At 59.4% G+C, this 16,003-nt stretch overlaps 1 protein-coding gene across 2 annotated transcripts; it reads left to right on the top strand.

Annotated features, from left to right (window-relative positions):
• Positions 1 to 4,101: 4,101 nt before the first annotated feature.
• Positions 4,102 to 10,217, top strand: CSF1 (colony stimulating factor 1). Of its 2 annotated transcripts, none has more exons than XM_062509667.1 (8): positions 4,102 to 4,122; positions 5,320 to 5,442; positions 7,188 to 7,250; positions 7,535 to 7,714; positions 7,956 to 8,133; positions 9,655 to 9,782; positions 10,023 to 10,078; positions 10,166 to 10,217. In XM_062509667.1, exons 1-8 carry the CDS (start codon positions 4,102 to 4,104, stop codon positions 10,215 to 10,217), a joined length of 801 nt encoding a protein of 266 aa, XP_062365651.1. The 2 variants fall into 2 exon arrangements, with proteins under 2 accessions (XP_062365651.1, XP_062365650.1); XM_062509666.1 differs by having other exon boundaries at positions 8,965 to 9,782.
• Positions 10,218 to 16,003: the final 5,786 nt, after the last annotated feature.

Below are 16,003 nucleotides of genomic sequence, written 5' to 3'. Positions count from 1 at the left end.
CAGGTGGCGCTGAGGCCTGGCCTCCCTGGGACGTTTCCAAACTGTTTCCCAAGCTGCCCCTGCTCCAGGAACAGCCCCTGGACCCCCTCCCCCCCCCCCCCACAGGTCAGGACCCTCTTGGCTCCAGCCAGGCTGAGTTGGAGCATGCCAAGGCTGCACCCACACTGCCCTGTGCCGTGAGCTCCGGGTGATGCCAAGCAGGGCATGGGGCACACTGGGCACTGTGGCCCCCCAGCACCCTTGTTCAGGGTGTTCTGGGGATGCTGGCGAGTCCTCCGGAGCACGAGCACATGGACTTTGCCACAGGCTGGGCATCATCCCGTTGCCACCCTGAAACTGCTGCTGGTGGCTCCTCCTGCCTCTGTCCCCTGTATCTCCCCCAGACTCTGGGGGTGCCAGTGGGCAGCTGCCTGAGAAGGCTTTTGGCTCTGGCTCTGCCTGCATTCCTCGGTGGAGGGAGGAGTGGAGCTGGAGCCTGACATGACTCAGCTGCAGCCACGAGGGTTTGGGACACGCCGGTGACCCACGTGGGACTGTCAGCCGTCTTTGGTCCTTCCTCACCACATGGCACCCCCCTTCCTGATTGCAGGGCTGGGATTTATGTGTGCCCAAGGACCCCCGAGCACGTGCAGGGGGTGGTGAGAGGTCTCCCGAGAGCTGCTGTGTTTTGAGGACGGCCAGACCCCGGGTTATGATAACTCCAAGAAGGGACTTTCTCGGCAGGCGCCGGACACAGCCTGACCCTGCGGTTCCCTCGCTCCCAGCCTGGCTGAATTCCCTGTGCCTGGATCCAGCAGAGCCAGTGCTCTGCTCCCGTGGGTGCTGGCCCTGTGGTGAGGGGGCTGCAGCTGGGGGAGCCCTGAGATCCCCCCAGTGATTGGAGCTGGGTAGAATGTTCCGGAGTGTCCCAGCGTGGAGCAGGCAGCAGGGGAGGAATGGAGGGGAGGAAGTGTGGGATTTGATGTGGGATGAAGGCTTCAGCCTCATCACGACATCCTGAGTCCCCCCCCCCCCCCACTGGCAGTGGGCTGGGGGGAAGTGCCTTCCAACCCACATTCCTCCACTCCTGAAGGAACTGGCTCGGGACCTTCCCACGGGGATTTCCAGCCTGGGCACACATCGCTCCAGCTTGGATCGTGCTGGCGGAGTCCTGGCTCAGCTGCAGCACCCAGGAGACTGTGGGAGAGCATCCTGGCCCTACGGTGAATCACTGGGAAGGAACTGATTAAGACCTTGCAACACTTTCCTGCTGGAAATCACTTTCTCCAGAGAGGCAGCTCCGAGGCTGGTTTTAGGATGCAGCTGGGGGGATTAGATATGCTACAGGTTTTATCCCTGCTTTGGGACTTGCTCGCTGGAAAAAGCCTCTCAAAATGAGGGACTGGTTGTGATGTGGTGCCACTCCCGTGGGGGATGGAAAGAGAAGGAATCGCTGAAGCAGGAGAATTGAAGTGCAGGGATGCTCCAACCTAGGCCATGGTGATGTGGCTGCACGGGGGTGGTGCTGGGGTCCCACTCTGCACTGCTTTGCCCCCAGCCCTGCATCCTCTGCACTGGGGCCAGAAGACATGGGGACCCCCTAGATGCCCAGGAAGCCCCACAGCCTCATCCCACCTTTCCCCATGGGCTGACAGTGGCTGTGGGGAGAGAGGGGCAAGTCCTGCACAGCATCAGAGTGGTGACAGTGCCATGGGTCCCAGTTTGCAACTGTGAGAAGGACAACCACCCTAAGTTTTGTCTCCCCCAATTTTTCTGGCTGCTGTGTGGGGAGGGAGCTGCTGCCACCTCTGCCACCTCTGTCACCAGCCCCGTTTCTGCCCCGTGACTCAGGGATTTCGGCAGGTTTGGGAAGGGAGGAGGGGCAAAAGCCACTTCCCTGCCAAAAAAAAAAGAGGCGGATGCTGCACTCGCCCTCTGTCACGCATGAGGCGGATTAATATTAACCCGTCCCTCCATCCTGCTGTCCCTCTGTCCTGCTTTCCTTCTGTCCCTCTGTCCCGCTGCCTCACAGCTTGTCCCATGACCCAGCATATGATACTTTTCCGGTCCCTTTAAAGAAGAGGAGAGTGAGTGTGCGGGAGATGAGCAGCCCATGGTCTCACCCGGTGTGAAAGGGCCTCATGTGCTGCCACGGGGTCCCCGTGAGTCACCCTGGTGGTGGCATCACCCGCCGTGTCCCTTGGTGTCCTCCCACCCTGGGGGTTGTGAGGCTCCCAGAGTAGCTTGTGATGAAAAATGTGGATAATGCCTCAGCATTTTGGGGAGAAAGGGGTTATGCTGGGAGGATGGCTGACTTCTAACTCAGCGCCCTCCCCCCCAGCTCGTCACCCTCAGCACCCTCAGATGTTTATCTGCTGCTGTTGCTAAGGGACACTGTGGGTGACAAGACCTGTGACACTCATGCGCCGGTGCAAATCTGATATATCTTGGGGCTGTCACTGCTGTCCCCAACTTCAACTGGTTCCCAGCTCTTCCCCAACTCCTCTGCCAGGTCACTGATCCTAGCCCTCCACTATTGGGATCAGCTCTCAGCTCCAAGGAAACCTATCACCATCTTCTGCAACCCCAGCAGCATTTTCGGCCCTGGGCAGCAGATCCCGCTGGTCCCTGGAAGCTCAGCTGTGGTGGCTGTCACCTACATGTGGCCCCGTTGTCACCATCCCCTGTTGCGGCCGCATCCCACTGTGCTGGTGGAGCAGTTTGCTTTCTGTTTCCAGTCAGAGTGCCGAGTCCTTGGCACTGCCACGGATCACCTCGTGGCCACTAATCACTTCCAGTTGCCTGGAAAACAAACAGGCAGCGAAGAGGAAATTCCCAAAGCTGAGAATGGGGCTTGTTGCATGTTTCTGCTGGCCCTGGATCCAGCTCCTCACAGATCCCTGTGCATGGATCTATCCGTGCACTCACAGATCCCTTCTGCACACCGGTGCAAATGGATCTGCTTGTGCACAAATGGACCCATCCATGCACATATGGATTCATCCATGTACACACTGATCTGTCCCTGCAAACATGGATCTATCCATACATACGTGGACCCACCCATGCACTCAGATCTGTCTATGTTCATGTGGATCCGTCCATGCACAGGGATTTGTCCATGTCTGTGCAGATCTATCGTGCGCATGTGTGCAGTCATCTGTCCGTGCATGTCCCCACAAACGCATCTGCTTTTGCACATGTGGATCCATCCATACAGATGGATCTGTCCATGCACACGTGGGCTGATCAATGCTCATGGATCTGTCCATGCACACCCTTGCTGATGCATCCATCCCTGAACATTCTGACGGGTGTCCATCATATGTGCATCCATGTGTGTATGTGCGTGTGCGCTCAGGGACGAGCAAGCACACACATGTGCAAGGCCCAGAGCTCCGTGTGTATGTGCACACACATGGACATGTTCTGAGGGGTGTCCATGCACACCCAGGGGGGTTGTGTGTATGTTCACATGGATACAAGTGCCCAGGGGTGACCATGCACATACACGGGGTGTGTGCAGACGTGCACGTTCCGCGGGGTCCCTGGCATGCATAGCTCTGTGCGTACGTGTGCCCAAAAGAGAGCACGCACGTACACACGTGTGCCAGGCTCAGGGCTGTGCGTGTGCCCATGGCTACCAGAGCCCGGGGGCACCACGGACATCCAGCGGTGGTGTCTGTCCCTGGCGTGCGCACACCTATGCAGACGCGTGTGCGTGTGCCCAGGCGTGAGCACACACGCGTGTGCTGCGATAACGAGGGCTCGAGCACACGGTGCCCCGGGCAGAGCAGCAGTGAACTGATCCGAGCCCAGTAAAGCCGAGCCCAATCCCATCGGACCCGAGCGGTTCCGATCGGACCTGAGAGGTTCCGATCGGACCCGAGCGGTGCACACGGGACCCGCCGGTGCCGCCCGGTGCCCTCCCGGTGCCGGCCGGGCCCGGGCCCCGCGGGGTCTGGCCGCCCGCCAGCGCTTTCTCATAAACCACATGCTGCCGCGGCGCTATAAAGGGGAGCGCGGCCGCGGCGGCGGCTCAGCCCGGCCCCGCTCGGCCCCGCCGCCGCTGCCGTGTCGCCCGCTCCCGCTCCGCCCGGCCCTGGTCCCACGGCAGCCCCCATGCCCCGCCTCGGAGCCAAGGTACGGCGGCCCCTCCCGCTACCCGCGGCCGCGGAGACCCCCCCTCAACCCGGCGCCCGCTGCCACCTGTGCTGGGTCCCCGCGGGAGCGACAGCCCCGCTTGTCCCCGTGCCCTCTGGTGGGTCCCGTCCTCGGGGGGTCCCGGCTCCCGGCTGGGGATGCTCTAGCCCCGCTTCGGTTGGCGGCGCCGGTCCCGGACCCGCGGGGTGAAGCCGCGGCTCCGACCCCGGCTCCCGGCTCCAGCCCCGTCTCGATTCCCGGACACGGCGTGAGGAGGCCCCGGTTTCAGCCCCGACCGTTCCCCGTCCCCAGCCCCGTCCCCGGCGGGGCGATGCTGCAGCCCCGGCTCCATTCCTGGACCTGCGCGATGAGGCTCCAACCCTGTCTCGGTCCCCCGCCCCAGCCCCGTTCCCGGCTCCAGCCTCGGCTCCAGCCCCGTCCCCAGCCCGCTCCCGGCGGGGCGAGGCTCCGTTCAGCCGTGGCCGCATCTCGGCGGTGGCCCGGGCGGCATCTTGGAATTTCACAAGAGGGGAGGATTCCTGGACATCATCCAAGGGAAATTCCCCCCCACCCATCACCCAGGCACCCTCTCCTTGCCGGTGCCTCAGGAGACGGGGGTGCACACCCACCCGAGGGTCCTCTCCGCCCCCACCTCGGGAGTCTTGGCTCTGGGATAAGCCCCGTTTCTCACCGGGGTCCTGCCATGGATCGGGGCCTCCCCGCTTCTTTGCAGGGGGATTGGGAGGGAAATTTGGGATGAGGCCAGAGCTGCTGCATGGAAAGAGCCCGGCGGGTGCAGCTGGGGGGGTCTGGAGGGTGGGAAGAGGATTTTTGGGGATGGGTGGGTCAGTGTGTCAGATGGGCTCTGGAGAGCCAGGGCGGAGCAGGATATTTGCAGGAGAGACAGAGAAATGGTGTGGGAGAGGGGAGAGGGGCTGGATCAGGAATGTGAAGGTGGCCAAGAGTCACATCCAGGCTTGTGTCACCGGACCTTGGGAAATTCCCTGCTGACCCGGTGCTCCTAAAAATAGCAGGATGGGGATAGGCACGGGGTTGGAGGACCACAGTGGGATTATCCTGCTGGACTGTGGCCAAGCCCTGGCTACCACAGAGGTGGTCACGCTGGGTGGTGGTGGAGAGGGGGCTTGGCGTGTGTGTGAGTTATCCCTGCTTCAAATTTTTCTGTGTCGTGCTCAGGTGTGCCTGCTCCACTGCTCTCTGCTGCTGTCCCTCCTCCTGCTCCGCATCCATGAGACGGAGCAGAACAGCTACTGCCAGCAGATCATCACGGAGAGGCACCTGGCCGAGCTGGAGGAGCTGGTGAGTGGAGCTTTGTGGTGGGATGGGGGCTCGTTCGGGGCCAGACGGGTACAAATCAGCTTTTATTTAGTGCTGAAGTAATGAAATGGGGTGGCCTTCAGCTCCCCTAGTGAAGTCATGGAGCTGAGCAGGAGCTGAGCATCCACGGGCACAAGGGACAAGTGAACACCGGGGGTGACAGATGTTGTGCCTTTATCAAGGGTGGCCGTGGAAAAGTGGCGACAGGAGGAACGAGAGCAAAGGGAAGCAGGAGCGAGGCCGGGAAGGGGACGGGAGTGAAGCCGGATGGGTGCAGGGGCGCTGGGGAAGCAGTGGAGGGGCCGGCGCTGCGGGCTGCGGTGCTTTCTGAGCGGCTGCGCAGGGGTTAAGTGGAGGAATCCGGCTGCATTCCTGAGTCCAGCTGCTTGCCTGGAAGCTGGGCTGGCAACGGGGCTGTGGGTGGGTGGCAGGCAGCGAGGGGGGCCCGGCCGGGCGATGGAGCCGACCGGGCTGGGCGATGGGGCCGTCACTCCGTGTGGCCCGTGGGCAGCTCTGGGTGCTGGCAGCCGCCCCGGAGCACGGCCACCCCTGGCCCCATCGGATACAGCTGCCGGGGCCGTTTCTCTCGGTCCGTGGCTCTTGGCTCACCTCCGAGCGGGGAATCACGCGGATGTTCAGGGGAGAAGCGGGAATCGGGGGCACGCAGGGATTTGCAGGGTTGTCGCAGATTAAATTCTGCCTGCAGCGAGAGGGGTGTGCGGGCGAGAGACGGGAACGGCGCCTCCGAGCCCCGAAAGCCTCGCCCCGAGCTCTGTGGAACCGCCGTGTCCGGGCTCTCTTCACCTCTTCCTCTTTAAGCCCCGAGCTGCGGGGCCAGGAGCCGAGCTGGGCGAGCTCGGCTTCCTCTGCCCGAGCCCTCTCTGCACACCACATCCCCGGAGCCTTTGCTCTCCGCCCAGGGATTAAAATTGGGTCCGCGGCTGTGGGAGAAAGGGGATGGAGCAGGTTTGAATGGAAGATGTGGTTTTCCTGCTGGGGATTGTAGCCCTCTGCTTGCTGATGGAGGAGCTGGCCCTCGCTCCAGCGCCTGCAGGATAATGGAGCAATTGTTTCCGGGACGGCGTCCCAGGCTAGCAGGGGAATTGCCGGCCGGCAATTCTGCCAGTCCTCGCCCTCCCAGCCTGGGATGCCAGCCCGCAGGGAGAGCGTTTGGTTAGGGTGGGTTTTCGGTCCCACTGGAAAGGGTCGTGGCACGGGCGGCCGGCGGCACTGAGTGTGGGACCCCGGCGCTGTGTGATCCCGCAGAATGTGTGACCCTGGTGTCACGGCCACCTCCTGCACGGCAGGATGCTCTTTTGCAGCCTGGATTTAGAACAGAGAGTGGTGTGCGGGAGACCCGAGGAGAATTAAAGCAGGGCTGGGCTCTGCTGTGGCGCTGGCAGGAAGAGGAGGAGGAGGAGGAAGAGAGGCGGGGGTGGGAGCAGGCAGGGAAAGACAGGAGAAGGTCTGTGATTCGGGGAGTACAACATCCTGATGGGAGCAGGAATTCTGAGCTCACTCCTGCCACTGCATCGACCTTAGGGATGTGCCTGTGTGAGGAGGAGGATGGGATGGGATGAAGCAGGGATGGGAGCAAAGTCCTCCTAGCCCTGCGGATTTGGGGGTCTCAGGCACCCCTTTGTGCCCAGAGCATGGCGTACCTGGGGCTGCTCAGCCCCAGTGCTGTCCCTGGGGATGTGGGGTGACATCCTGCTTTGTCTTTCCAGGCTGACACCCAGATGCAGCACCCGGGCAGGGTCTCCTTCAAGTTCATTGACAAGATGCAGTTGGTGAGTGGTGTCTTGCTGGGGACAGGGGGGGACAGAAAGCAGGGCTGGCTGGTGAATGGTGGGAGGTCCACCCGCTCCCCAGTCTCCCCTCTTGTCTCCCTTTGCAGGAGACTGCCCAGGAGGGACCCACCCTGCTTGGCCAGGTGGCTTCCAAGTCCCAGTTTGGGCATCCTGTGGGATTGTAGAAAGGCATTTTGTGCCTCTGTGCTTCAGTTTCCCCCAGGCAGGGTGAGATGCCCATCCAGTAACCGCTGTCACTTTTGGGTGGGTCTGTATCCTTGCAGAACGACTCCATCTGCTACGTGAAAGCTGCCTTTCCCCTGATGGGCAAGATCCTGGAGCGAACGGAGTTCAAAGAGAACTCGTCCAACGCCCGGAAGATGCAGACGGTGCGCAGGATGTACAACCGCATCGATGAGAGCGTGGACCCCTGCATCAGGGAGGAGGATGATGAGGAGAGAATGGTACAGTGTCCCCAGCCTCGTGGGGGTTTGGGTCTGGGACCTCAACCTGGCGTGAAATGGGATGTCCAGAGCATCCTGGGGTGGGGGCGTGGGCAGGGCCGTGGAGTAGAGCAGAGACGGGGAGTGCGTGGACATGGAACCACGAGGAGCCAGCAGATCCTGCTTTGGGAGCACTGTGCTACCCGGGGTGGTGACACCAGGTCAGTCATGAAGCTGATGCTGAGCCTGGTGCTTCTTCCAGCTCTCACAGATGTGCTTCAAGGAGTTCACCACCTCCCCCTACGAGATGCTGGTGTTGGTGAAGGATTTCTTCCAGGACATCAAACGTCTGCTGCAGAACCAGGAGACTTTTGAGAAGGATTGCAGCCGCGTCTACCGCAGGGCCTGCCCAGGACCCAGGAAGGCTGGATCCTCACCAGGTGAGATGCCAAAGCTTGGCCTCTGTGCCAGTCTGGGGGGCTTGAGCTCGCCTGCATGGAGCACCTTAAAAGTCTTGTGTCTGTGGGTGTGGCACGTGTCCACTTTGGTCCCTCTCCCTGTGTCAGTGAGCTCTGCATCAGTGTCAGGGGAGAAGGGTCTGGCTGCTGTTTGAAGGTGGGATTTGGGCTAAATCCTGCTGGAAGCAAGGCAAGGGAGAGATGCTGAGGGGGACCAAGGAGGCATCAGGCTCAGCTCTGTCTCAAAGCCCGGGTGCTGAGTAGAGCATAACACAGAGAAATGGAGGGACTGCTGCGCCACCAACACACTGCATGACCTTGGCTGTGTCACTTCAGCTGCCTCGTGCCTCAGTTTCCCCTGGCCAAGCCTTCAGGGAGTGTTGCTGCCGGGGTGGAAGATCCCTGTGTTGCCATCTGTGCTTCTGTGAGCACCCGTGCTGTGTTTGCATGGAGGAGGTGTCTCGCTCTCATCCTCGTGTCAGAGCTGTGCCGTGTCCTTGTGCCGTGGGGGACGTTAAACGTGGCTGGCTGGCTCCTGCAAGTTGTGCATAACCCACTGCCATCAGCTCAGGGGACCCGGTGACTCGGGTTTGCTTCATCCCAACTCCTGCTTGTCACCCTCACGCTGCCCTGCCTGCTCCTGCCTGTTCCCTGCCTCTCCCTTGCTCTCTCATTTTTTGAGGAGCTGTTTGACCCGCTTGCCCGGGGCTGCGGGGAGGGATGGGGACAGTGCCCCTGACCTCAGATCTGCTGGCTGAGCCCCTCTTGGAGGCTGGTGACCCCACGGCTGTCTCTTCTCTCTCCTTCTTTCAGGTGTGGGGACAGATCCTGACTGCAATTGCCTGTCCCCTGCCCTCCCTTCTGCCACCCAGCCCTCCCTCTCTGCTGCCACTGGCAGGGACATGGCACCCGCTAGCACCCAGGTCCCTTCCAGCCTCCTCCATACCACCCTCGCTGACTTAGAGGCCCCATCTCAGGCCCCCAGTAGCACGGATGGGGGCTCAGGGACCGAGGAGGTCCTGGGTGCCATGGTAGGTGACACAGCGCTGGTGTTGGCCCCTGGGATGAAGCAGACAGCTCCAGCCAGGAGTGCCGAAGCCCTCCAAGATCCGGCCGGGATGCTGAGCCTAGCACTGGGTGACATCCCCGTCCTCCGTGGGGATGGAGAGCTGGTGGAGTGGGGCACGGACCACCTGCCTCAGGATGCAGGCCAGCACTGGGGAGGCTCCATCCTCCCGGATCAGCTCGGCGGGCTCAGGACCACCCCTCCAACAGCATCGCCCAGCGCTGGCTCCATGGGCGGCAGAGCCAGGATCCATCCCGCGGCAGCGCCCGAGCCCGTGACCCAGCTCCGCTTCTCCAGGATGGCCCCAGAGCTTCGAGTCCCGGGCAGCCCCAGGGACGGGGCGAAGGGCTGGGGCTGGGGGCTGAGCCGGCTGCGGGGCCCCGAGGACGGCGGCGGGGCCGGGCCGAGCTTTGACTCTGGCTTTGTTCTGGGCGCAGAGCAGCGCAGGAAGGAGCCGCCGGCCAGGGAGGGCCGCCAGGAGCCCCTCATCTACATTACGGTGGCCAGTGTGGTGGCCGTCCTGCTGGCCACGGGAGGGCTGCTCTTCTACAAGTATAAATCCAGGGTAAGACCTTCACCTTGTCTCCTCGCTGGGCACCAAGATTCTCTCCTGCCTCAGTTTCCCCACCTGTCTCTTGGCTGGCCAGTGTGGGTTGAGCCCCATTTTCCCCATAATTTTGAGACTGGGGGACAATTGGTGGTGCTGAGTGTGATGGGAGGTTGTTATTTGGGAGATTTGCAGCTGCTGCTGCAGCCTCCTCCCCTTCCCCAGGGCTCATCTCCCCATTTCCCGCCCTCCACACAGGTCCTGGAGCGGCCGCTGGAAGATGGAGGCTGTGACCCCGAGGAGCCAGAGAGGAGGTGGGTGTGACAGCATCCTGCATGGGGGGCTTTGGGGACCCCCACCGTGGGTGACCCTGCTCTAAACCCCCCATCTTTCTGCTACAGGGCACTGCAGGGAGCAAGGGAATGTTCAGAGCTGGAGACTCAGGATCTCTGAGGTGATCAGGGGCTGGGTGGAACTTTGAAGGGCACTGGTCCAAGCTGTGAGGATGATATTGTGTCCCTGGACTGTCCCCATTGGTGCTGACCTTGGCCACGGGCAGGGAAATTCTGGGTAGGAAGACATGGACAGGAGCAGGTCTGCGCCCCGGTGCTGCCAGCATGTGGTTTCACAACTCGTTAATCCATTACTGGCACTTTCTTAATATACATAGTAGTTTTTCCTGTGGTTTTCATGTGTTTCTCCCCATGCCGCCCTCCCTGGCAGAGCCTCAGCTCCTGCTCATCTCTCTCCTTCTTTTCCCAGGGCCCCAGGCAGGATGTGAAGCTGCTCAGGGGATGGGTCCGGATGGAAGGAGGGTTGGCAGGTGCCAGTCTTGCCGTGATCCCACCGTGATGCTGACACTCTCTCTTCCCTTGCCCCGTGCCGGTGGCCAGAGACAGCAAAAAACTCCCTGGCAGGGACAAAAGGATGGGGGGGACGTGCCCTGAGTGGGACCCCCGGGCACCGGGAAGTGAAGGGACCATGACTGCAGGCTTTGCTGGGACAGCGCTGGCTGATGTGACTCTGCAATGCTGAGCAGGACGATGGAGTTGCTGGATGTGGGATGACAGATCCCACTTGGACACGGCCAAAGCTGGATGAAGATGGAGGGGATCGGCTCCCCAAATCCTCTGGCTCTTCTCCCACCCAAGCAAACTGGGTTTGGAGCAGCACCCATCGCCCCCTTCACCCTGCTTTTCCTGAGGCTTCAACTGGAGCATCCTGAATTCTGGGGGGCCAGTCCTGAGGCACCCAGCCCTGACTTGCTACTCAAACCCTCACACTGTGAATATTTAAAGCCCACCTGTGCCCATGTCCCTGCATAGGGCTGAGTTTGGGGTGACCCTTGGCACCGTCCCAGTCCCTCCCCATCCTCCTGTTGTTAGTTTTTTTTTTTTTAATATACAGTGGATGAAAGTCTTTATCCTGCACAAATGTTCTGGGGGGGCCATGTGCCCCTTGCAGGGTCCTCGCCGCGAGCTGGCCTCGCTGGGATTCCATTTCTTTGGTGACTGCGCTTTGGAAAAGGGAATGGGGATGGGAAGGATGGGATCCACATGGGTGTAAGAGCTGGAACTGGCCTAGCTGGGCACCCCGGGCCTTCTTGGCACAGCCCCACTCGTGGGCTTTGGGAAGAGCCTGGTTTGGGATGCACCAGCCCTGGAGATGTCCCCAGGCTCCATTGGCTCTCTCCAGCCCTGGATGAAGCGTGGCCTGCGCTGCTCTGGGAATTTCAAGTACTATTTTTATATGAAGGATGAAAATATGGACAAACCTAACTGTTTTTAATGAAAACATCACTATTAATTTGGGGTTTATATATATATATATATGTATATATATATATATGTGTGTGTGTGTGTGTGTGTATTTATGACTGGCAGAAGGTGGGGGTTCCCGGGCGAGGGACTGGTGTAAATCAGGATGAAAGCCCTGATGCAGCAGGAAATCTGGGGCCAAACTCCTGGTGGTGTAAGTCACCAGTTTACACTGTGGAGGAGCTGCTTCTAGGGGAGAAAACTTGCCTTTACCCATGTTGGATTTATTTTGCCTTTTTTATTGTTGTTGTTGAGTTGGGTTTTTTTTGGTTTTGGGGTGGGGTTGTTTTTATACAATGAAATCCTGAAATATTTTATACAAAGGCATTTAAAAGTCTATTTAAAGAAAATAATGGAAATCAACTTGTATATTTAATATTATTAATAAACAGAGAGGTGTAGCTTGGTGTAAGTCTGGCATGCAAGGGGGGACTGGAGCATGTGACTCCCCTGTCCCAGCCCTGGGGTCCCTGAGGAGGTGACTGGGGGCTGACTCCTGGTAGTGTTACCCTGACCTGCTTCCCTGTGGATGCACGTGGGTGTTCATGGCCACTGGAATGAGGGCAGAGGGATGCATCTGCCCTTCCTGCCCTCAGCTCCTGCCTCAGCATCGCTGAGAACTCCAGACACTGGCTCTGGTGCTGCCAAAATCTGTGCAAAATGTTGGGAAGCAGTTGTTTAAAGCAAACACACTTGAGGCAAAGTTTCCTGGAGCACTATGCTTAGAGTGACAGCACTGGAAGAGGCATTTCCTTCCCTCCCGCTTCTCCCCCTGCTCCTCTTCCTGCTTTCCAGGAGCAGGGGAGCCCCACATCCCGCTCCCCCTGCATAGATCCAGCATCTCCAGGGGGGTGCCAGGGGGCTCCCACACCATCCTGGGTCCCTACCAGCCCATGGGGTGTGCAGGGTGAACACCCCCATTTCTCATCCAAGGGGATGGCGAGGGCAGGAGGGGATCCGGGAGTGTTTTGTGAGTGCCAGGGCTGAGCTGCTGCCTTGTTTGCTGACAAACAGGATTCCTCGAGGGGAGCTGACTCAGCCCAGCCCTTCTTCTCCCCAGCAGTAGCCGGGGGTTTCCCAGGTCCGCATCCCCTTCCCAGGGAAGTGGGACCTATATATATCCTACTGGATCCATGCCACGATCATTATGGTCAGATGTGAGGGGGTATTTGAGGCCGGAGGCTGCTCTTAGAGGCGGGCACCATGCCCAGGTTTGGGGATGCTGAGGGCAACGAGTCCCTGCCCCGCTCCAGGATGGTCCAGGCAGCTCCACAGCTGCACAAGAGAGGGTGGCTGGAGCTGAATGATGGCAGCTCGAAGCTGTGGCAGAGCTGGGGGCCAGAGGTGAGAGCATCCCGGGCTGCTGGGGGGATGTGAGGAGCACCAGTACCCAGCCCCTCTGTATTCACACCCCACAGTCCCTCATCCCTGACTTTTTCTGGCTGCTCTCTGCGCTATAAAAGCACCTGGAAAATGCAGGGAAAAAGCTGATGTCTGTCTCCCTGCCCTTGGGTCCGGGCCAGGAGGGTCCCTCTGCTTCTCATGCTCCCAGCTGGTGGACTTTTCCCCACCCTGTTACTGGCCCGTGTGTCAGCAGGGATGTGATTCCCTGCCCCGGGCAGCCTCCACTCCCAGCCTCTGCAATTTTGGGGGGGGGGGGGGCGGGGGGGGGGGGGGGCAAAACCTGCTCTCAGCCCCCCCCTCAGGAATCTCACAGCTGGGAAGGACACGGAGCTACATCCATGACTCTCAGCACTTGTAGAGGAGGGCAGAAAAGAACCCCTCACCCCGGGATTGAGTGGGGCACGGAGGGTGGTGGCAGCCGGGGGTCCTTCCTGAGGTCCCAAATGGGTGTTTGTACTGCAAAAAGCCGCTTTGATGGGATGAGAACAGGGCATGTGGGGGAAAGGATGGATGGTGGGAGGGGAAAGCATCAGCAAGAGGCTCCCGCGACCTGAAGCATGGATTGGCATGGAGTGGCGCACTATTGTCACCAGTGCCCACCCCAGGGGTCCTGGGGGTCCCCACATCCCTGGTGCTTGTGGCATTGACAGGGCTGGGACATCTCAGGCTTATCCTGCTGTCCCAAAACCTCCCAAGCACTCGGAGACCCCCCCAGATGTCCTGAGACCCCCCTCCCAAGAGCCCCGAGAGAGCTCTGCCCACCCTGGGAACCCTCCCCAGTGCAGCCGCGGGCACCGCAGAGCTGCTGACAGGGCAGAAGCAGCGGAAAGGCCCCGGGGCCGCGGTTCCTGGGGCACGGCGGGTCCGGGACAGGGTTTTGGCCAAGGAACTGCTGCAGGATTTAGGTGGCCAGAGGCCGTTTTGTGGTCAGACAAAGTGATTTTGGTTACAAACCGTTATCTGCACTTTTCCTTGGGGTTTTAACCCACATGCCGATGTTTTCCCAGCTTGTATTTTAAGGCAGCGGCCCCGGGAAAGGGAAGGCGGAACAGGGCTCAGACCCCTCCCAGTCGCTTGTGGGGTTTGGGGATGGGGTCGGCGTGGCCGGGGATCAGAGCCCCCCCCCCCCCCCCCGCCTTTCTGCGTGTCCTGGAATGGTCCCTAAAGCTCATGTGGGGACTGCGTGGAGCCGGGGACCGCGGTCCGTGGCCCTGGGGAGAGGTTGGTTGTGACTCTCCCTGGAACGCCGGAGCCAGCAGACCCCACTGCAGGAGGGTGAGGAGGAAGAGTTGGGGGGAGAAGCCCTGGCCAGGCTCAGCACCCCCACTCTGGGCTGGGAATGTGGGAGGGTGACTCCGGGACCCGGTGGCTCCGCTCGGCTCGTTAATGGGTAATGAGGGCCGGGAGGGCAGTGCCCTGACCCCGGGCTGGCGCTGAGCCGGGACTGCGCTTCCAGCACGGCTGAGCCTGCCCGGCGCCCCGGGGAGCTGGCACCCATCGGGGCCAAACACCACCGGGACCGGACACCCACACACCTGGGACCTGACACATCCCCGGGACAGGACACCCACACACCTGGGACCTGACACATCCCCGGGACTGAACACCCACACACCTGGGACCTGACACATCCCCGGGACTGAACACCCACACACCTGGGACCTGACACATCCCCGGGACCGAACACCCACACACCTGGGACCTGACACATCCCTGGGACCGAACACCCACACACCTGGGACCTGACACATCCCTGGGACCGAACACCCACACACCTGGGACCTGACACATCCCCGGGACAGGACACCCACACACCTGGGACCTGACACATCCCCGGGACCGAACACCCACACACCTGGGACCTGACACATCCCCGGGACCGAACACCCACACACCTGGGACCTGACACATCCCTGGGACCGAACACCCACACACCTGGGACCTGACACATCCCTGGGACCGGACACCCACACACCTGGGACCTGACACATCCCTGGGACCAAACACCCACACACCTGGGACCTGACACATCCCTGGGACAGGACACCCACACACCTGGGACCTGACACCCCCAGAGCTGGACGCATCCCTGGGCTGGACTCCCCTACAGAGCCGGACACCGATCCCAGTTTGGGCACCCACCCCCGGTGGGGTACGGAAGGCACCCCCCCTGCCCTGCCCACCGTCCCCGCTGCCATCCTGCCTAATTTGATTTTCTCCTTGATTTCTCCATTCCTTGATGTTTTATTTTTTCACTGATTTACTTGTATCCGTGTTTTATTTAAACTACTTTCCTGATTAATCGTGATTTTTCTCCTGCTTTACTTCTTCCTTCTGAACAGACACAAATATTTTTTTACCCTGAAAACCCTCATTCTTTAGTTTCAGCTTTTATTTCCCAATTAATCAATCAATGAATTTCTTTATGTAACTTCTTTAGTTTCTGTATTTATTTAGAAAAATTATATTAAAATACATGTAATTTATTGTATATAAAATATATTGTAATTTATGTATTAAATCTATATAGTTAATGTATTTAACATAAATTTATGTACATTATATATGCAAAAAATTAATATAAATTTTATACTTTTATAATCACTTATAAATGTAAATTTATATAACTAATACATTTGCAATGTATCAAATAATTTACTTATTTTACACGTTCATATAATTGATATTGAATTATTTATATGTACATGGTAGCTATTTTATTTATAAAATTAATCTTTATAATTATTTCATTTCATCTTACTAACTAATTTAATTATTTTTAATATTTGCATGTAGTACATGTGTAAAAATTTATATATACATTTATTTAACTTATATCATTACTGTAGTTAATTGGGATTTGGTTCCTGACCACGCCCCCTTTAACCACGCCCCCCCGGTTTGACCACGCCCTTGTCCCCGCCCCCAGCGCACTCCCCCCCTTTCCCGCCAGGGGGCGCCCCGCCCCTCGCTCGCTGCCCCCCGCGGCGCCGAGCGGCCTCAGCTGCCCGTCGGCTG

The sequence above is a fragment of the Cinclus cinclus genome, chromosome 27 (genome assembly GCF_963662255.1).
Source record: "Cinclus cinclus chromosome 27, bCinCin1.1, whole genome shotgun sequence".
NCBI classification, from domain to species: Eukaryota; Metazoa; Chordata; class Aves; order Passeriformes; family Cinclidae; genus Cinclus; species Cinclus cinclus.
Note: the sequence above shows the minus strand (reverse complement) of the source record. Positions and strands in the feature narration are given on the sequence as shown.